Source organism: Falco biarmicus, chromosome 11 (genome assembly GCF_023638135.1).
Source record: "Falco biarmicus isolate bFalBia1 chromosome 11, bFalBia1.pri, whole genome shotgun sequence".
Classification (NCBI taxonomy): domain Eukaryota; kingdom Metazoa; phylum Chordata; class Aves; order Falconiformes; family Falconidae; genus Falco; species Falco biarmicus.
Window position 1 is genome coordinate 7,840,655 of NC_079298.1, and position 21,462 is coordinate 7,862,116.

A 21,462-nucleotide genomic window follows, 5' to 3' on the forward strand; every position below is an offset into this window, starting at 1 on the left:
GTTTTCTGGCAAGGGAATCTATTAAACTGTGCAACTGTTTCCACATTAAAGTCAATCAAGTCCAGTTGCAGCCAGTGTGTTTCTTGTCCAGCCTGCCACCCTCCTTTTAATTTGCAGGAGGAGGGAAATCATTTTAATTCCCACAGTGGCTTAACTGCAATTTCGGTGCATCTGGTTGCTGGCCAGGGAAGAGCTTCCCCATAGAGCAAATTGAAGATTATCATAAAATTGTGTTACGAGGACCGTGTACCTTCCAGATACGTCAAGATGTACTGGCTTTGAGTGGCAAGGCTGGGGGGTACGGGGGCGGCTGGGGGGGGCGGCTGCGGGGAGCTGCCCCCGTGCCCGATGCAGCCGGTGCCGCCGGCTCCCAGCCGGACCCGCCGCTGCCGGGGGGCCCCGAGCCGAGTCTGCTTTGGCCGTGACGGCACCTGCTGAGCCTCCCTCCCCCTCCTCATCGCCACCCACGAGCCTCTCCGTGTGCTTTCTCCCTGGCCCAGCTGAGGAGGGGGGTGACGGAGCGGCTTTGGTGGGCGCCTGGGCTCCAGCCAGGGTCAGCCCACCACTCAAAGAAACGTCAACTCAGCTTCTTCTCATTGCCGTCTCCGTAAGACAGTGTCCCATCTCCAGAGCTGCTGTAAGTTACCACCTGGCTTTTGGATGGCCCTGCACAGTCGCTGCAACACAAGAAGGTAAATCTTTGTTTCCTAAAGTGGTTTGGGGTGAAGAGGATGCCCCCTCATCTGAATTTGTGTCTTACCCATATACTGTGCAAACCCATCTGTTAGTGGTGCCTCTGATGCTTCTAGCTGGGTGGGATCTTAACACAGAAGTAGTGGATGTGCCCAAGTGTAAGAAAGCAATACCATAGAAAGCAAGAACACCATGGGTTATTTATTAGTAAGGTAATAATGACAAGATGAGAATATTTAGTTTTGTGCTGGAAGAAAGAAAAAAATGGCCATTGGAAAGACACTTGGACAGGCTATAGCCCAAGTTGGCCCATAACTGTTCCCTCAGGCTTGCACTCAGCCTGCAAAATTCCCCCAAGGGATCATGGGCAGGCACAAAAATGCACAAGAAATCTATAACTTCATTAGATATTGGGTTTTAAAAAAAGAAAGGTAAAAGTTCTGTTGAGACTTTTGTGTTCCAACAAGGGTCTGTATCTCCCTGCTTTTTCTTCTGCATAAGTGGGCTGAGATGCTTCATGCAGAAATGAAGTGTTCCCAGCAGACAACTGGAGGCTTGAGCCTCAATAAATTCAAGAGAAAGTGTAATTACTGTAGGAAAATCTTGTTGTGGGCTATTACAGCTGTTAAGTAGACAGTGAATTGTCCTCTGTCCACAAAAGACTGGGAAGTAAGTGTCACTTTGTGTATTTCCCAAATTAATTGCAAAGCTCATTTCAATAGGTGGTATTGTAAATTATCAAAATAAAAGGACCTCTTACTGTGTTATTTTAATGTAATTAAAGTTCAGAATGACCCTGGGGCTTATCTGTGCTAAACACAAAGAAATGTAGCACATGGGTAAACCCTGTAGTAAAATGAAATCTGCCTTTTTGTGACCTTCGAGAGTATGTTAATGTAATCCCTTACCTACTAATGCACTTCAGATGAATTCAGAAAGTCCTTCTCCTTTCTTCACCTACACAAGAAGAGCTCAAATGAGGGGTTTAGTATTTTTTTTATATATACTGTTAAACCTAAATTGCTTTTGCCTGGGAAAAAAGCAGGGGATGTAAACTGGCCTAAGGTGATCCCCCGTGTTGGCTCCCTGTTACACATTGCAGCCTCTCCGCATATCGCTGTTAAGACAAGTACATACAAAGGCTTTAGCAATGCTTGTAGAGGTCTGGTGGGGGTGGACCCCACTGTCCCGATGGTGGGGACCTCCCTGGCCGCCTGCCAAGTCTGTCTTCGGTCCAGACTTGGGCCGTCCCGCAGTACAAATGGCTGCTTTGCACGGTCAAGTGCCTCCTCAGCATCTAAGCAAGGCTGTCGAAGCAGTATATCTTCTCTTTTCTGATAGCAGTATCAGAAACACACCGTATATATAATGAAAGTTATTTGTGGCACATCTGCCAGGTAAAAGGCTGGTCTGGTTTGTGCAATCAGGCACAACAACAATTTTGCACTGATAGGTGAGGTCGTCTGGGGGGGGAGGTGTGCGGGAGAGATTTAAGCAGCCAGCAGGGCACACCACGTTAGAGGTGAAATTAAAGAACCTCTCTCAAAGGTGTTATGTTCCAAAAGTGATATATATAAAAGTTATGGTTCCATTTATAACGTTATGAATTGAACTTGTCTAGAATGTGTGTTGGAACCTTGCCTCTGAACCTGAATTAACTCTCTGAACCTCTGGCTTGCAACGCTAGCCGTGCTGTCGGTGGCAGCGCAGTCACCTTCAGGAGGATGAGCCATGGCCTGAAGCCCGGGGGCTCTTCAGGAGCAGGGAAATAGGGGCTGTGAGCGGGCTGGGCTGAGCAGCGAGCCTGCATCGGCACTTTGTGACTGTTCCTGTTGCAAAGCTCTTTTCCCCGACACTGAAGAACTCTTCACTGCCAGCCTCTAATTAGGAGACACGTAACTCCTCATTTACAACTCTTGTGTATCTAAAATCAGGGGCAGATTAGCTCAGTGTAATCTGGGGCACCCACATTTCCTCGCTGACAGCAATCCAGGATTCTGTTCCACTTCAAAAAGTCTCCACTTCAAATGTGTTTGGCCCAACAAGGGGAATTGATTTCTGCCTGCGGAATGCATTGAGCTTTGAAATAGCACCTGAACGGCACGCTCGGTAATGTGGCTGTCTGCACCAGCCTAGCTCCAGGGGGACGTTACATTACAAGACCTAACATAATGTTGTTGTTGTTGTCCAGCTATTTGCATTTGTGTTTTCTTTATATGTAGATTTTTATTTTTCATATATTCATACAGTTTTTGCTGCAGGGGATGCAGTAACTTAAAAGAATCATCCTTTTTTATGCCAATATTCTATTTATAATTTCTTTTGCAGTACATTATTCATGCAATACTGTAAATCTGAATTTTGTTCCTGACTTGAAGACCGTGAACATCTAAAGGCAGAGTCCTGTTCTTTTTTATTCTGTTCGATACATCATACCCCCCCAAAGTCATATCCGAGCCGCTTGCTGTCGTGCATCAAGCAATGTGACTGACACCTGCCATGTGCTGTTTGTTCTCTTGTGGTTCCCCAGGGAAAAGTGCAGAGCAGGCAGCCTTTCATTCAGGGGTAGGGTGGTGGTTTTTAAAAAATACAGAGATTGTTGCAATGTACAGAGGTTATGAAGATGTTAGATGTGGCAAGATCAAGAAATTACGCCTAGCAATTGGAGCTCTGCCCTTGGAAAGTTCGCCATTTCACACGTGCTTTCGCAGCACACATGGGCTTTCTCAGCTCACCCTCTCTGCAAGCGCTGGGGAGCTTTCTCTGCACAGTAGCTTGGTAAAACAACTTCTGTTTTGCCAAAGGAGCAAAGCTGGTTACCAAGGTCTCACCTCTGAACTTCAAAATTCAAAATCCCAGCAGAGATACCTTCAAGAGAAGGGTTTAGATTTGGAAGGTGGCTTAATATTGTCTAGCAAACAGAAGAGACAAGTGGAAGTATTAGGAAGGATAAGAGAGATGTAATGCGTTTGCCATAGTTTATGGTGCTGAGCAGGCGTTCTGCGTGAGGTGGTGTTTGTGCAGTCCTGAAGGCCTCTGTCCATGTGTGTGGCATCACCGCAGGGCAGGGAGAGGGTGCTGCAGGTGGTACCCAACCCTGGTCATCATCCGCCATGTGAGCGGGGTGGTGGCAAACACTGCCTGCAGGTCCCGACAGGAGCGGTCACTGTCACCGTGGTGGTCCCACATCTCAGGTAGCAGCCGTGTCCTGGTGACAGGGATGACCAACCTGCACAACCACCAACATGCCGTTCCTCTGCACTGGTTGTGCGTCTCACTTCTGGGGTTCACCTCTTTTTCATCCCCAGCTTCAGTTCTCCGGCTGCTGGGTGCTCGCGGTGAGACAGTGCATTGGAAGGACCCACAAAGCCATGGGTCATTTGTGTGCACCATCGGCCACGTGTCCCAGTTACTGAGCCGAGTGGCTGTGGAGAGGTGTGGAAAAGGTCCACCTAAGGACCAGAAGACGAGCAGAGGTCTAGTGCTGGACATGCCAGTCCTCATTTGGTGTCACAGGTGTCTGAGAACACCTTCTACCAGAGTAAACACGTAGCCTTGAACACAGGAGCAATTGTACGGGCTATACTGCTAAAAAAGCGGTATGCACTTAAGTGTAGGATTGGGGCCGTACTGCAGAGACAACCTTGTAGCTCGGACAGATAAAACCCCTGAAACATTGCAAGGCTTTTAAATTAATTTTCTTGACTGCTACAGTGCTTCGCTGGGGCTGATCTTAAAACTTCTGAAGGAGCCGCGCGGGTACCTACGTTGGCTCCTCCTAAACAGCATTTTGTCCTGGCCGTTCAGTGTTAGCTTTGTGAGTGCAGGGATCAATAATACTGCATTTTCTTAAATTTCTCGTTAGTGCCGGTAATGCAAGATGGAGCGAGCGGCTCGATGGTGGAACAAGCGATCCTATCTCCCCCTCTGCTGGAAAACCACGATATGGCCTCCTGGCAGAACACGGGTAGGATGCGCGGGGCTGGGTGGCTGCGCTGGCCCTGCGAGGACCAGAATAAAACGGAGCTGAAATCCCCCCTAGCACGAGGTTCTGCCCTGCTATCCACTTCTGCCCATTCTTCTGGGTTCTGAGGTGTTTTTCCAGACATACAGACCCTCCTGCACTGCAGTCAGGAGCTGCCGTTTCCCTCACTCTGTGCCCCATCTCTTTCCCTCGGTGCTGGCCCACATGTGGGGCCAGGAGCTGTGACAAGGAAAAATAACTTGCCAGACCATCCCCAATTTATAATATTGTGACACTGGGCTAACATCATCACCATTTATGTTGTGGGCAATACCTGAATCAAGTTGTCTTCCAAGGAAGACTGGATTGTCCCAGAATTTCCCTGCTTTTCACCAGTCATGCTGCCCCACCTTTCCAAAACATTAGGAATAAATCATATTCCCGAGATCTGCTGTTGTTTCTGGCCTATAGTAAAATCTCTGTGAAATGCAAAAAAAAACCCCCAAAATTCTGAATCTGTATCATACATGACAAATCCCAGCAGTCGCTAAGTAGCTGAAAAAAATAATGCAGGGAAAGCAAGTCTGCTGAATGCTGTGCTTGCAGCGCTCGGACTGATGTGTTTATACAAGTTACTAATTGCATCACTGCAAAAAAACCCCATCTAAATCATAACATTCAAAATTTTTAAGCAGGATGAAATGGTTTGTTCTGGGGCGATTGTGCATGCTGAGGAGGTGTTCGGTGCTGTGAACCCTAGCGTCATTCAGGGTGGGTTTATTCGAGTTGGGGCAACTCCCGTTCTGGGTCGGTGCCTCTGATACACAAGCCCAGACCAAACGCCAAGCTTCTGCTCCAAACTGCTGCCTGTTTAACGGTGGCAGTGGACAAGGTGGCCATTGTGTTTGGCTGGGACGTCACCATTCACGGCCATTTGCAGCTTGGTCAGGCCCTTCGGGAGGCACCAGCACGGGGAGGAGAGGTGGGGCAGGAGGGAAGGGCTGTCAGAGGGATTACCTGCGTTCCCTCCGGCGTTCCAGGGTGGGTATAAAATCTTGCTTTGACGTCTGCTGACATACCTGTCTAATTTCTCTAAGGAAATGGTGCCACGTGGCCCATTAAAAGGTGACTTACACAGAGCAGCGCCAGCCCTTTATCATCAGGCGTTCCCCAGAAAGGTCCGGAGTCGGAGAAAAAAGTCGGCTTGCTTCCCCTTCTGCTGCGTTTGATCTGTACAACACCAGGGCTGCCCCGTGCTCCCCGCGTGGTTATTATAGCCCGGTGCGATTTATGGCAGCCCTGGGGCTGCTGTCAAAGGGAGGTGAGGCAAGTGGGGTCCTCCCAGGGCTAGCACTCACAGAATGCACGTTTTAAAGAAACTTGGCATTTTCTTCTTATTTTTAGAGCCCATATAGAGGAATCTGTCCTGTCCCTTTCTGCAGGTCCATGGCTCTGAAGTCACAACCTCCTGATTCTCCAACAGTGCTTTAATTCATGGCCTGTGTTCATACCACTGGGCAGGTCATAAATCCTCCCCAGCTACCTGCACACAAAGCTGGCATTCATTTTCATCATGCCGCGGCTCCAGCCCCAGCTTGGGGGGCTTCCCTGCCAACTCCTGGCTCGGCAGGACCCCGCTTTCTTCTCCGAGACCACCAGGCAGCAGCAGGGCTTTTCATGTGGTGAGGAACGAGACCCACACTTCGAGTCATGTCTCTGAAAAATTAATATTTTTTTTCCCCTAATTTCTTTTCCTTTCTTTTTCAGCGCTCCTTAAGCTTGGCTCTGGAAAGTAAGGTCAGGTTAGGCTGTGAGAGCATCGGTCCCACTCCAAGGCCGTTAAGGATGGTTGGGGCAAGGCTTTCCTCAGTGTCCACGTGCAGGGGGGGGAACGTCCAGCCAGAAGTCACGTGTCACACCCATCACCTTCACATCAGTGAGGAGCAATGCGGGAGGACCCTTCAGACAATCGTACGCACGCAGGTTGCTCTCGCATCCTACAACCCCCAGACATGCTTTCCCAGTCCTGTTTCCCCTAACCTCAAGGCCCGCTATTGCTGCAGCATTTGTTTTCCAGGCAGCTCTTTGGTATATAGGTATATATTTGGTATATAGGAGGGGTGCCAGGATTCAGCTGGTGATGGGTGAGTATAGCTGAGGGTGCTGGTGGTTCCCAGCTCCACAGACAGCATCCCCTGGATCCCACCCTGCTCCATGCAGCAGCCAGCTCTGCTCAAAGGGAAGCATCAAGCGCTCCTGCAAAGAAAGATGAAATATTTGATCAATTACAGAGGGAAAAAGCCCTGGGGCTCTCAGTTCTCTTCTCGCCAAGCTAACCAGCCTGGCTTTTCCTGGGAGATGTGCTCTGTGAAAACACGGGCTCGGTGTCTGAACAGACCTTTCAGGCCGTCCTCTTGGGCAGAAATAGCCAGTGATGGGAAAAGCCTCGTTTGTCCTGATTCAAGTGGTTTGTCCTCAGGACTCAGAAACAGCTCGCCACGGAAGGGGGCTGCTCCGCCAGGGAACACGCGTGGGTTGCTGCGGGAGGAGGGGGGTGGGGCTGTGTCTGCTGGGCTCTGCTGGCCACAGTGGAGGAAAACGTGTGGTTCCTCCGGGAAACCGCCTGTGTTGGTCACCCCGAGGTCTGCGTACGGACCCCTGGGGGGCACCCGTGCCGGGCCAGCCCCGCTCTTTCTCCCCAGCAGCGAACCGAGCGCAGCCCCCCGCGCCCGCCCCCCCACCCCGAGCCGAGCGCTGCCGCCAGCGGGCGGGGACGCGGGGGCAGCCGCGGGCCGAGCCGAGCCGTGCCCGGGCCAGGCTCTCCCCGCCCCGGGGCAGCCCCACGCCCCGGCCCAGGTGTGTGTCGGGCTCGCCCCGCCTCGGCCGGGACGGCGGCAGGGAGCCGGGCTGCACCGCCGGAGCCGGCGCGGAGCGGCGAAGGGATGGCTGCGGTAACTGCCGGGGGTCCCGCCGCCCCCACCGCGGGGGGCACTGCCCACGGCCCGCCCCGCCCGGGGGGTCTCGCCGCGGGGGGCTGTTGGGCGCCGGGGGCAGCGCAGCCGCGGGGTGGGCGCTGTTCCCCCCCGAAGCGGGGCTGGGGGGGGGGGCTGCCGGCGCCGGGGCTCTGCCCCCCCGCTCTGCCGTGAGCTGCCCCTTGATTTAACGGAGAGCAGAGGTGGATTTATCTCTGCCCCCCCGCCCCCCCGGGAGGAGCCGGTGGGTTCTGAGCGCGGGGGGGCGCGGGGCCGCCCCGGCCGGGCACGGCTCCAGCCCGGCGCAGAGGGCGGCGCGGGTTAAGCATTAACCCACCCCGAGCTCCCCTGGAAACCGGCTAAAGGACCGACTAAACCAGGAAAATGTGAGGAGGGGGACGCGCAGCGCTCCCTCTGGGCTGGGCTGCGTGTCACGCCTCCTGTGGGGCGGCAGGAAGGGGCTGCAGAGCTGGGGGCAGCCGGGCTCCTGCTGCCCCCCTTGGTGTGGGCGCAGCCCCCCGCTGCTGGGCCTTCTCAAAGGCTCCTTATCGCGGGCTTGAGCCGCGCTTTGCTCTGCCTCCTGGAGCGATGTTCACGTTAAAAGAGCGTGTTATTTATAGGGGGAAAATATGGAAAGTTTAGCTGTCCCCTGACTCCGTAACGCTCACAGCTTTCCGGCCGGTGGAAGTTTTGTTTCCTTTTTATTCTCTCCCTCTCTCATCTTGCGTGGGCTTTTGCCAAATGTTTTATTATTCACAGTGAATTATTTGGCCAGATGTAGCTGTAATACGTATTGTGAGCTTTTGGCAGCCCTTTTAAATTTATGAGTGCATTCTCCCTACTTGTCAACTGGTCAGATTTCCAGGGAAGTTCCTCTCCCCACTATGCCGAGCCCTCCCTGGGGTGGTGGGGCGCTGGGACAGGGGTTTCACTCCTGTCTGACCCACCCAGCGCCATGCTCAGGCTGAGCATCTCCCCCAGCCCACTGCAGGTGCGTGGGTCGAGCCGGAGAGTTGCTTGGATGTGCTTTGAAACATCCCTGCGCGATGGAAGGCCATCCCTGCGGAGACCGGGAGAACTCGCTGCACCTCGGAGGGTCGTGCTAAGCTCAGCCCTGTGCAGGGATGCAAGACCTCCCGGCCTGTGGGGATGGAGGGGGTGTCCAGGTGTGCAGGAGGTGGCCGTGGGGTGCAGTTTAACCCCGTTCGTGTTCCTGCCGCACCGGCTCTGTTCGTGGCACCGGTGTGAGTGTCCCAGTGGGCTGCAAACTGGGGGAAACCATATTCTAGTGAAGGGCACCAAGCACGCATTAAGCGCAGATAATCTTCCAGTTAATTAAGCAAATCATTTGAAGCTGCCATTTCAAGGCAAGAGGAATAACAACTTAAGAGGGGCCGTGGGAGGCTTGTATCCACCCCTCTTTAATTAAAGGAGCTAGCGACTGTCACAGCCATTTCTGCCACAGCCAGTGCCAGGGAGAGGCCTGACTGAACCCTGTTTCGCATGATTCCGCCTCGCCTGTGGCATATTGAGACACGCAGGTACTTTTTCTTTTCTATTTTCTTTGTCTCTGAGGGCACTGATGAGGAACTATGCGCTGCAGTACAGAAAATCAGTAAGGAGAGGTAAACAGCGTTGAACTCTTCAACTGTTGCTGCAGCACGTGTGAAAGCTCGGTGCAATTGCATTAGGGCACCTCGCTGCTTGATTTCCTGTCTGGCATCGCTGGAGGGATCGGGTACATGTGGGATTTTTTTTTTTTTTTCCCCGAAATCTGATTCATCCTCCGTATGCTTCTGAAAACTCTCATTCCCATCGGCTCGCCGCTAGATTAGGCTGTCTGGGCAGCTTACACGGCATCATGCTGCTGACCACTAATATGAAATATAATTGGAGCAATTCAAACCTCTCCCCCAAGGGTTGGTTCTTTACATCATGCACTACCCTGTGAAAGTAATAAAGTCAGTGAAAGGGGTTATTCAAGAGAAATTGTCAGTGTTTAATAAATCGTGCAATTAAATGCAATAAAACCTCAGTATGCTATTCATCTGTTCTGCCTTAACACTTAAGGCTGGGGCTTTTTTCAGAATAACGAAGTTCTGTCCTAGATAATTTTTTCCAATTTCCTCATTAGACAGGTTCTCGTGAAGCCTTACAGTTCTCCTCACTGAACTAAGCTGCCAGAGTAGTGCACCTAATGTAATCGTGGCATATAAAAAGTTATAGAGCAGTTCAAGGACTTAAGTAGCTCATAAATTTTTCTTCATATTTTCTCTCTAGTTCAGTTCAGGGCTGAGTTTAAGCCACGACATTGCAGGCAGAAATTGCGGTCCCCTTTCTACAGCACAGGACAGTGAGATGCCTGGGGATGAAGGCCTGAAACAAAACGTTCTTTAAGTGCCCTGTTAAACAGTGCTGTCACTGATTAGCAATCTTTGTTCAGAATCATAAATCCTGTCATCTGGTAACTGTATGGGAGAGGAATTGTCTTCACCTTATTCATTACCTGGACTGGGAGATGCTCTTGCTGTCTTTGTGTGCCACGTGCTTGGGTTGTATGTCCTCTGCTTCCCAGGGTGGGAGTGACAGCAAGGGGAGAAGCATCCAAAGAGCTGTGGGGACCTTGAGCTGAACCAACACAGTGGAGGGAAATGTTGTCCCAGAGGTCATGTGGAGCCTGCCAAGGAGGATGCTCAGTGCTTCTCTTCCCATGGTGGAGTTTTCTAAAGGGGGCAGGGGATGGACTGGGGGTCTCCAGAGCAGCACCAGCCTCTCCTCTGGCTGGTGCTTGTGTATACTGAAAAAAAAGTGCAGCTCTCACACCTAGCAGGTCGCAGCACCTCTGCTGGGAGGCTGTGAAGTTTGTTTTAGTGCTTGCCGGGTCTTCCTGAGGGAGATTCTCCGACATTGGGGAGCAGGAACCCATCTCTGCTGGTCCTGCTTGGTTGTGTTTCCATGCTCTGCTCCTGTGTTTCCCCCCCGTCTCAGCTCTGTTGCCTTTATTAGAAGTGATTTGTGAGCCTTCGGAGGATCCTTTGAGTGAGCTAATTCTCCTCTCCTGCTTTTAAATTTTCACCAGGCTCAGAATATCCTTGGTGACCAGGGTGGAGTCTGCAGCCTCTTTCTCTCTGAAATGATCATGATCAAATAAATTGCCTGTTGCCACCTGTGAAAGCAGATGTTTTGTGCTCTCCTTTCTTCCCCCACCCAGGAAGGTGTGACTGATTTCCGAGCTCTCCGAGCAAAATTTCAAAATGACTCCAACTTGGCCAGCAAGCTGGTGCAGCCACACAAGAAGCCTCCCACCGAGATCGTGCCCAAGCTGGGCTCTGGAGGGAACGCTGTGTCCAGCCCTCTGCCCCTGAGTAAGAGAGAAGGGATAATACTAAAACCCAAGGGTGAACCTGCCCATCCTGCCCGTCCGCACCCTGCGCTCACCCAATGCAACCCCTTGGCACATCCTCCAGCCAAGCTGGGATACGTGGAGCCGACGGGGCACAACAGAGAGCACAAAGGCAACATCTTGGAGAAAGGGCCGAGTTCTCCCAAGAACAGTCCACAGAAACCTCTGCCATCCCATTGCACTGACCGGCAAGGATCAGCCCAAAGAGCCTCAGAGGGCCCTGCACTCCCAAGTTCTTTCCACCATGCCCTACGGATGTGGGAAAACACTTTATCCTGCAGCGAGAAAGCAAGTGTGACACTCCCAGCCCAACGGGCAGCAAACTTATACGTGCACCCTTCCCTGGAGCAGAGGGCAGCGCGTGCTCCGGCTGTGCTGAGCAGCAGCAGGATGCGACCAGCTGGCAGTGAGCCTGCGCTGGCCTTGCCTGCCCAGAAGAAGGATGCTCTGCGCGGCCGTGGGCCGGCTCTTCCCCACGCTCCCACAGGACACAGGAGCTCTGACGAAGCAGGTGCTGAGGGCGCAGTGGCAACCAAATCCTGCCAGCTGGGTTATCGTGCACCAAGAGAGCAACCTCAGCACCAAAAAGGTATAGTAGGCTGTACTCTTACAGTGAGCTCTGACGCATATGAACGTATAGGTACATAGGTGCTCTGAAAGTGCAGCATAGAGCAGCTGGAGAGAAAAGCTGTTACCAGTTGGGACCCCCAAAGAAGAGGCCAAACTGGCCCGAGTGGTCTCTTCTTTCTGTGGAGGTCCTGGAGATAAGAAATGGGCCCCAAACTGCTGCTGAGCTTGGGTAAGGGGAGTGTTCCTCAGCTGCACCAAATTTTTTAAAGCTCACTCTAAGCAAATGTCCATGTTTTGAGAGTCAAATGAAGGGTGAAGACAGGGGAGTGTCTTCAGGTTTGGTCTGCTCTGGCCTTCTGCAGTTGCAAGGTAAATGTGACTACGCCCTGCCACTTGGTTTTCCCACAGACCCTAAAGGCTTGGCTTTTCTGCCAAGACAGTTTGGTTCGAATTAAAATTCAAACTACTTGAAAATTGAAATTAAAAGTTCAGGCTTAAACCTGAACTCCTGCCTCTTCACCCTCCTGGCTTTGCAAAAGGTCACGTTTGAGCTCAGAAAGCATATTCTACTTGCAGTATTTTTTACAGAAACTGGTGTTAGGAAATTCAAATGCCGTGAAGTTCTTCTTGCTAACGTCACACGGAGTGGCGGGGCACTGAAAAGATTAAGCCTTTGTTTACCCTGGAAAGCTACCTCGCTCGGGCTGTGTGTTGAAAACAGCTATGCCACTAAATCCTGGCAGATTAAACTGTTATCGGCACAGATAATTAAGCTAGTATTTTATAAACCAGAGGAAGGGAGCTGTCAGGAGTTGAGGCCCCAACAGGGTTAACTTTGTAAAGATCTGTAAAAATGGACGTTTCCATTTATTTTTCCATTCTGGTGACATGGTGGGAGCCCCGCTGTGTGACAGGGATGCTGAGACTGGGAGGAAGCAGAGCTGGGTAGAAATGTCTGCATAACAACTAACGATGCTACAGGAATTTTTGCTTATATGAGGGCTAATTGCTGCCTGTATTTGTGTTTCTCTGGAGCAGGATCAGAGCCTCCCTTCTGCCAGCCCAGAGCAGGAAAATGGTCTCCGTGCCCCAGGAGCAAGTGGCCAAGGATTAAACCTCTCCCTTCAGTTGAATCCCTGGGTCCTGCCCCTGGGAAGCCTGCAAGACCCCCAAAGTTCGATCTCAGTGCTTTCCGAAGCGCCATACTTTCAGTCCACAGGGGGAATGAAACAAGTAAGAGATTTCTAGTCTTTCTCCCCAAACCTGTTTTGCAGAAAATGAATAATAATTTGCAGTTTACTGTCATTTATAAGGCCATGGTTCCAAGCACACATAAATAAGATGTTGCTACTTGTTTCTAACATCTTCCTTAAACAGTAAAAATTGCTCAACAGTTTCAGACTGATTTTTTTCCTCTTAATCTGGAAAAGGGATCTGGTTTTCCAGGTCGGATGTCACCCCCATGCAGCAACCCGCTTTCCTCCCAAGTGCAGCGTGTTGTGAGCGGGTTACAGCTGGCTGTAACGCAGCAGCTGTGTGCGGAGAGCTGATCTTTATCGCTCCTCTTCAATGGGAAATGCCTTCACTCTGCAGCACACAACTGTGGGAAGGCAGGATAAAATGGGTGGAAACCGGTCTGCTAATCCCCTCTTCTGTTTTAAATACAACAGAGGGCAACGTTGTTAAATGTTCCGACATCAAGAAATGCAAAAGTTCAGTTTCCTGTAATAAAACCCTATCGATGTTGCATAATAGAATATTCTGGACCGCTTAATAAGCTGCTAAATGGTGTTTCTTTATAAATACGGCCTTAATTATAGCCAGATCTTTAGGCACAACTTTTACGAATCCAAAGGGAGCTGCTTTTCTAGGAAGGGCTCTGCTAAACTCTCTTTGGCTGGACTGTGCCAGTGCTTATTGGTCTGCCCTGGCCTTGATACAAACAGAAGGGGAAGAGAGAGGTTTTCACTGCAACTCTTTTCCAATCTACTTGCCTTTTCTAAACATATTTAATGGAGGAAACTAGTTACAGTTCTACGTCATCATCTCCGTGCCCTCTCAGTATCACTCAGTTATTGATCTCTAGAAAGCCGGAGGTTGTTGCCTGGAAACATGAAATAATGACATATTAACGTAGCCACAGCCCCAGTCTCCGCTGTCAATCTTATCTCACGCCTGCCTTTGTGTGCAGCGTGCTGCCTGGAGGAAAGGCCGTCCCCGTCACACCTCCCCGTCGCGGCAGCCGGTGTTCTGTAAGAGAACGGTCTTGCCTTCAAACACTAATCCTCTGTGTGTTTGTCTGCAGCTGCTGAAGAAGAGGATTACTTGACCCCCGAAAGGTGAGCGTGCGGCAAGGCAAACATGCGGCTCGCCAGCAATGGGAGCATCCCCATCCTGCGATGCTGAAGCATCCTTGTGCAGTCTGGAGCGAACATCCTGCTCCCAGAGGCAGCGACTTACTCCAGGGATTGTGCAAAGCCACGTGGGAAGCTCAAAGCTGGCTGGGATGGCCTTCTGAAGTAGAAAGCTTCATCCCTATTTTCTCCTCTGGGTTCTTTGAGCAGCATGGGGAACCCTGCCCAGGTGTCCTTAGGTCTGGTTTAGCGGGTTGGGGGGGAACGCTGCCAGTGCTTTGGCTGCAAAGGTGACTCAGCACCCATGTGGCATTTGCTTCCTGTTTTCTATATACTCAGGCTCGGTGTTTTTAGAAAAGAGATGCTTTTTAACAACTGTTGCTGAAACAAAGCCCTGATGTAACCAGCAGGTGTTGGCTTTTTGCCAGCAGCGGGGGAGCTTGCCCTCCCTCATGTTTGTGCAGCCAGCACAGCCGGGGTACAGGAGCCACAGCCCGCCCTCCCCCTCCCCAGGACTTCAGCTGTCTCCAGAGGCTGAAGTGAGATTTTTGTTGAGTGGTGGTCCAAATTCACTGTTCATCTTCATCGTCAAATTCCAAGTTCATCTTCTGCTACCGCAAATGTCTGAAATGGCTCAGAAATCTTACAGGCACAGATGGTTTTGTATACAAGGGGATCCTGACTTTTTCTAATAAGTCTTTAACTTGTTATGAGTGGTTACGTAGTGGTCCTTGTTCTGTGCCACCAGAACGGCAAAAATGGAGAAAAATATTCATATACATGTTGTCTTAGCTGCATGAATATACAGCTGTGAAAATGGGAAACAGAGTGGATGAACCAAAGCAAGAGAGAAATTCTTAAAATGCTTTCTGTGCCCAAACCATGAACCCTTGCAGCTATCGCCACAGCAAGCCATGCTTTTCACATCATGAGGTGCTCCTGCCAGCGTTGGCTGGTGTTTTGTTTAACTTTTAACCTGTACTTGTCAGAAGAGGACTGGTCAAAAAATAACCAGCTCCAAAGCTGTCATGCACCACAAGGAAACTGTCCTAGTAATATATTGCCGCAAGATTAGCTGCCTTGCTCTAATCCTTGTGATACGGTCTGTACAAAGGTCAATTGTTAACTATTAACCATCTGATAACTGGGGAAATGAATGACATCAACTCCAGCACGGAAGCAAAATCGTGGGGTTTTGGGAGCAGAAATTCCCCTCCTTGAAGCCTCGCCTTGACTGAAGTCTGGTCTCTTAGAGACCCTGACGTAGTCACTTGGGCTGATTAATCCTGAGCTCCGATTCCTCGTTTGGGAATAAACAGCCTGCCTTCACTACTGCTGGTCAGGGACCCAGCAGCCCAGCTCTGTCGCAGGTCCGGTGTAGCGCTGTGGTATATGTGAAGGGCTGGCTGGTGTCTGGCACAGCTCCCAGGGTGCGATTTTATCCAGGGGTTGGGCTGGAGAAGTGAAAAATCGGGGTTTCCCGGCCTCCTCTTTCTCAAGCAGTGGCACCAGGGACAAAATACCTGCTTGCAGTATTTTTGCAATTGTGTATGCACAATAGGGGGACCTACGTGTCCAAAACACGCTGTGGGACCAGTAAGGCGGCAGGCGCTGCCCACAGTGCTGGGGGCTGCAGGGGACAGCAGGAGGCCAGGGCAGCCTTTGGGAGCATCACAAGCTTCTGCTCTACTTTAGGTGCTGTTTCTTATCTGATTTCACTACTGGTAAAATGCACCTTGAGTTTCTTGTTCCTCTCGTTCTGGTTTGCAACAACTACTTAGTGTTTACTCTGTTGAAGCTGAGTTGTGGCAGTAGGGTGATTCAAGGAAAACCAAGCCCTTCCTCGGGTTTGTTATAGACTTACTGTTAAAAGGTGCGGCAGTTCTCACTATAACTCTCCCTGCCATGACCCCAGTATGTGTTATAAGCTGCGTCTTGTTCAGTTGCCGCTTCCCGGTGCTCCTGAGCTGCTGACACCTCTGCTGCCGTGGATGGAGGGGATGCCTAAGGGGCTTTGCCTGGGTGATCTGGGAAGGCTTGGATTTCTCTCTGCACCTATTCCCAAATGATGCTAATTGGAATTTCCAGAGGAGGAAAGGAAAAAGGAGGATGAGCAGATGGGGACCGGGCTGGGAAGCCCAGTACCTGCGGCTGAGCGGTGCTGGGGCTGCGGCACATTGCCTTCTCCCGCGACTGGCACATGCCGCTCGCCCCATCGACGCGGAGCATGTGTCTCACTAAGCTCAGGAGCAGGACCTTTAACCGTACCCTCTGATAGCTCTGCTTTCCCTGCCTGTTTCCTTAAGTAAGAAACAGCATACCAAACTGCAACTGGGTTGTTACTCGTTTTAAAGTAGCTGTAGTGGGTTTGAAAAATGCTGCGCTCTGATTTCCTTGAATTTTTTTGTTCTGTTTCTACTTAAGGGATCGCTGTAGGCAGAAGACCATAATCCCAGTATGAAGTCCCCTGATGTGCTTTGAGCCCTATAAACGCAACCTGTCCTACCAAAGGAAAAGCAGTGGGAGTGGGGAGTCGGGGGGAAGGCTCAGCTGAGCCCTGGCACAGGTTGCCTCTCCCTCCGAGGAATTCCTGATTTCACTTTGCTTTTTTGTAGGCACAGTATCAAAGCGCTTGAATTCCTTGTCCTTAAGATGAATATTTTTTTTCCAGACTTCTAAAAGGGCCAGAAAACAAAATCTTTTCTCTCTTTTCTTTCATCTTCTCAGTGCCCAACTTGAAGAGCATCATAATTATGAAGAGACCCTGATGTACCTGAATCAGTCTGGGGACACCACAACCTTGTGTGTCATTGAAGGTACTTTGCCAGGCAAGACTGCTAGGTGAATTACATGCGATGTGGGATAGAGCCTTTAGAAAATGAAATAATATAGCTTCTTCAAGATGAGAAAAGCAGCTGCACGTTGGTCCTGGTGAGCGAAGATAACTGTCTGTACTGTCCCTCTGTGCACTGACAGTGTATGAGGACTTTGGGGCACAGGCAAAATAGAAGTGAGCACTTTAGTGGTGAAATGGTGCTTACAGTAAGGCTGAGGTGGGGAAAAGTCATGAGACATTATCCATGTAGAAGAGAAAGAAAAGAAGATAGTGATGCAAACCTCAGCATCTGCTTAGGAGCAGAAGGGTACTGGGCACAGAGATTTTCCATCTCCATCGCTACTTCTTCCCAGTATAATTTTCTCAATCAGAGTTGCCACTGCTCTGCTTTTACATTTTTCAAAGTTGCCTCTTTTGAGGGAGGTTGGTTTTTTGCCTTGTGCATTGGTTTTCTCACCCCTTGGAACAGAAGCCGAGCCAGGCTGTCTTGGAGGGGATCAGGAAGTCTTGAGGAACCTGCCACAGCCCTTTTGTGTTAGCCCCTAGGGCTATGAAAACTGTGGCCAGTTAAGCTCGATGCTGCAGCCCTCTGAATGTAAGCCAGGGCTAAATGGCAAATGGAAAGACCCTGGCCAGTGTGACATGGTGCATGTACCATGGTGGAAGTGTGCCTGGATGCTGAGCGTGTGGGCTGAAGTTGGGGTTTGCAACATAAAGTGCAGTGACTTTAACATGGACTAAAAAGTAATATGTATTCACAAATATCTTTTCTAGTACCCAAGGCAGAGCCTGAAGAACACAAGGTAAGTCTCATCACCACCAGTTTTGATCTTTTGGGCTTGACCATACCATACATGACATGCTTTCCTGTCTTAGAAACCTTTAATATCTGTATTTCTTATCTGCTGAGTGTTTCTTTATGTGTGTTGTCGGTGAAGACTCTCAAAAAATAAGAAATTGCAGAGGGGACATGAAGGCTAATGAAGTTTCCAAACACACTAGGGAAGCGAGTCAGTTCCCTTGACTTCCACTGCAAACATGTAAGGAAGGGGTAGCACCACCTGGACGTTGGTGGCAGACCAAGTAAGTGTCAAGCACTGATATCTAGACCGTGAATTCTTGGAGGGAAAATCCACTGAATTGTTCTGCAAGTCCCTGCCAGAGGCACGCTGTGCTGGTGGTCCCTCTGTGAAGGCATAAAAGCCAAACTGAGCCAGGTTCCTTGTCATGGCAGCATGCTTCGGGTTTTGGCTCGTAAGCGGGGCAGCCGTGGGGTGCATGGCTGCACGGGTCCTCCTCCCCTGCTGTGGGGGTGTCCCTGCTGCAAACTGCAGCTTGACTCTCTTCGTTTTACCCTGGCTGCAAAGGGGGTGGCAGTTCACCCTGGCAGCGGAGGTGCCCTGCAGTGAAGGCAGGAGAGTGCGTTTGCGCGGGGCACGAATTGCTGCAGCGGTCCCTAGGGAAGACCTGCCGGGCTGCGTGGCTGGACTCACAGCAGGTAGCTGGGCTGAGAGGACGAGTCACCTCGTGCCAGGAGATGGTCATGTACCGGGTATTGGTTCTGGCCCTGCTGAAATGTCAAACTCCACTTCCAAGTCAAATTGTCCAGGAAATAGCATAGGTTTCCAAAGGCAGTTATCTGTGCATGATTTGCAGAGAGGCTCTCTGGCTTGGCTGTAGTCTTATTTTATGGTAGGTTGGAAAATCTTTATTTAATTAAAAAAAACTTCCTCCCCTTCTGTAAGCTCTCCAACCTTTCGTTCTGACCAGTAGCTTCATCGGCCTGATCCCTTGTACTGTTATATTACCCTTACACAGTTTGTCAATATGTGTATCCCCTGTCCTGCGAAGTAGAGGATATTTCCTTGTCTGATGACTATTCCAAACATAAAATGCTTCTGGGCTTTCTAAAGAAATATTTCTTTAACTACTAGATGACAGTTGAGGCCTTGTATAAAAGCTTGACTGTTGAAAAAAGCGCAGTGGCTGAAAGCTTTCCTCTCCTTCGTTCTAGAAACAGAAGACAGATTTTCTCTTTGCCAAATCCAGGTAATTTCCTTTCCTTTCTCTCAAGCTTTTTCTAACCCCACAACTAACTCAGTGAGGGTTAGAGTATTGTAACACTCAGTAAATAGAAAGACATTTCATACATATCATGACCAGAACAATGTAGACGATGATGCTCGTCTGTGTCAGCATTCATGGTTTCTAAGATCGTTTTCATTCTGAGGGATACCTGGAGGGGAGATTGTCAACCCTCCTCTGGCACACAAGAAAATACATTGTCTTTTCCTACTGAAACCTGAACTCTTTCAGTGTAAGAAGGGGGAGGTGTGAGGCTCTCAGGCTGGGACACCTGGTTCCAGGTCTAAAGCCATGTGGTAAGGCAAGGTCCACACTGAATTCCACCCTATAAATGTCACGTTTCAAACTCCTTGCAGCATATAATCGCTGCCACTGGCTGAAGGCTGTTTTTTCAATGGGGACTGAAGAATCATGTAGTAGAAGGGGGTCACTTCAGTGGGAAATGTTGTGATGCTGGAAAAAAGGTACCAAGTTCTGCCTCCTGCTGCTGTATCTTCCCTAAATTGCAGTATAGTGTGGTGAGAGGCACATCTCCTGAGCCGGGTGCCACCGCTGGCAAACGGATATAGCTTGTGCATTCCTGCTACTAGAAAACAATCGTCTTAGTTCACCTCTTTTCCAAGAGTGATTGCTATCACCCCAAGTAACCAGTGGCCTTTAGGGTTGGATTTCCCCTTACTTTTAGTACTGGTGGTCTTTTTGGCATCTACCTCATTCAAAGGGAAAATGAGCTGCTTATTTGGGCACAGTCATAAAGCAGTCTGCCTGCCTGTCACTTTGCTGAAGCATTTCTGTTCTGGGATCTCCCTCATGTCTGAAATTTTCAGTTCTGGAGGAGCTGTAGTAGAAGATGAAAAAGAGGAAGAGCCAAGTCTTGAAAGAGAGAAACAGGAAGCAAAGAAAATTCTCAAGGTATCGTAGAGATTACTTTTAATAATTACTGTGTGGGGTCTCTTCTCCTTCTGTCTTCCCTCTCTTTGGGAAACAGTTAAAATTTGAGTCCTTAATATTACCCCTGGGGGGGTTTCTGGCTTCTCTTTTGTCTGCTCATTGCTCAACTGCTACTGCCTAAAAGGCAGGTAGTGCTGCCAAGCAGCACGTGTCCACCAGAAATCCCTGATGGAAAAAGGCGTGAAACTGTATTAATTCCACAGAAAGATAATTTACATTCTTGTTGATGTATATATGTAAAATGTATTCACTTATATGAGAAAAGTGTTTCTAAAGACTGTATTGACCAGACCAAATGTCTGATCTCAGACAGGTGGAAATGGATACATATCTCCCACTAGCTCAGCCAAGGAAGATGGTGGAGGTGGGGTGAAGGTGCTGCCAGTGAAGCAGGATGTGTCAAGTACCCAGGCTGCAGAGCATCCTACCCTACAAGGGCTGGCAAAAGACGGAGCAGAGATCTGTGAGTATCTCATTGCGCTGTTGAGTGTTTCCTCAGTCCTCAGTCCCATCTGTTGCCCAAATGTCTCTTCCATATGGGAAATAACGTTAAATTTGGATGCAACTCTTGAACCAATTTAGTTAAACCAGGGCAAAAGGTTGCATGCACATTTGTATTCTGGTCTGAATCATTTATTTTGGCTTTGCAAATAGCTTCCTACGTTGGTTAACCACCTGCGTAACTCAAACCAAGGTGTTTGTTTTTCTAGCAGATTGCCCTTATCCAAGAGAGTTAAAATCCATCTCCTCTGCTTCTCATAATTTATTAAGTCTCAGAAAAGGATTTGGCTAAGGCTTGTGGTAGGAACACACATGAGCAGGGTGAGAGCCTGAAGTCTCCCCCTTTCCCTTACTAAGACGGATGATGGCTCCTTGCTCCATTTTCATCATAGTTCCAGTGAGCCTTTTTCTGACTTCGGGCTCCTTCTGTCACGACGCTCTGACATAGCATCTGGAGCTGGTGATACGCACCTTGGCTGCACAATTAAACCCAGTCACATGCCCTCTGTAAACACTATTTTGCAACTTCAGGTATAAGTGTGCACGGGCTCTATTCTGCAAAAGCTTACTCCTGCCCCTGCAAGCCGCTAGTGTGATACAGCAACATTTCAAAGATGAAAGAGAGAAAAGTAGCTCTGTTGGGCTCGGTGGACAGACCAGGAGCGTGAAGGAAAAGTGTAAATTCACTGTGGCTGTGGTTGTTGTTATTGGTGTGGTCCTCAGGTGTTTGGTTTTGTTTTTTTTTATTTTAAACCACTTCATAATAATTTTCTCTTTTGGTTGGTGTCTGTTTTTGTGAGAAATCTTGCTGGTTTGCGTGACCTTTGAACAGCTGGAGGTAATTTCTGTTGGGATTTTTTTTAAAAAAAGTACTCATGGTGAGCCTCCTGCTATTGTTTCATCAGAGAGCCTGATTTTGCAGAATTGTTTGGTTCCCCCGCAACCCTCCCCATCTTTTTCTTCTTCATGGGGATTTGAATGTTTTGCAGAAACTTTGCCCATTAACTAGACCGTACTGTGGTGGTGCATGTTTCTGGTGAGACCTACTGCATGCACATGTGTTCATTTAGAAACACTATCTGCTTTTATTTGTGTGGCTGCATTTCTACGTTACTCCAGCTCTTTTAAATCAG

The 21,462-nt window shown here is 49.7% G+C and overlaps 1 protein-coding gene and 1 long non-coding RNA gene across 13 annotated transcripts in view; both read left to right on the top strand.

Annotated features, from left to right (window-relative positions):
- The first annotated feature begins 15 nt into the window (after positions 1-15).
- FYB2 (FYN binding protein 2) overlaps positions 16-21,462 on the top strand; it is a 30,402-nt gene continuing 8,955 nt past the window's right edge. For 4 of the 12 annotated variants that reach the window (XM_056356007.1, XM_056356006.1, XM_056356016.1 and 1 more), the window contains exons 1-11: positions 16-692; positions 4,559-4,660; positions 6,425-6,628; positions 10,841-11,621; positions 12,641-12,835; positions 13,908-13,941; positions 16,684-16,772; positions 17,567-17,595; positions 18,807-18,841; positions 19,705-19,789; positions 20,138-20,291. In XM_056356007.1, coding sequence (XP_056211982.1) covers positions 4,574-4,660; positions 6,425-6,628; positions 10,841-11,621; positions 12,641-12,835; positions 13,908-13,941; positions 16,684-16,772; positions 17,567-17,595; positions 18,807-18,841; positions 19,705-19,789; positions 20,138-20,291 — 1,693 coding nt within the window. In that variant the 5' untranslated portion in view covers positions 16-692; positions 4,559-4,573. Of the gene's footprint in view, positions 693-4,558; positions 4,661-5,349; positions 5,429-5,754; positions 5,979-6,099; positions 6,340-6,424; positions 6,629-7,500; positions 7,609-10,840; positions 11,622-12,640; positions 12,836-13,907; positions 13,942-16,683; positions 16,773-17,566; positions 17,596-18,806; positions 18,842-19,704; positions 19,790-20,137; positions 20,292-21,462 lie in introns of those variants that run through there. The other 8 variants (XM_056356010.1, XM_056356008.1, XM_056356011.1 and 5 more) reach the window with 8 other exon arrangements.
- On the top strand, positions 7,615-10,803 carry LOC130156944 (uncharacterized). Its single transcript, XR_008824653.1, has 2 exons — positions 7,615-9,367; positions 10,709-10,803. It is a non-coding gene; the product is annotated as an uncharacterized LOC130156944 (long non-coding RNA).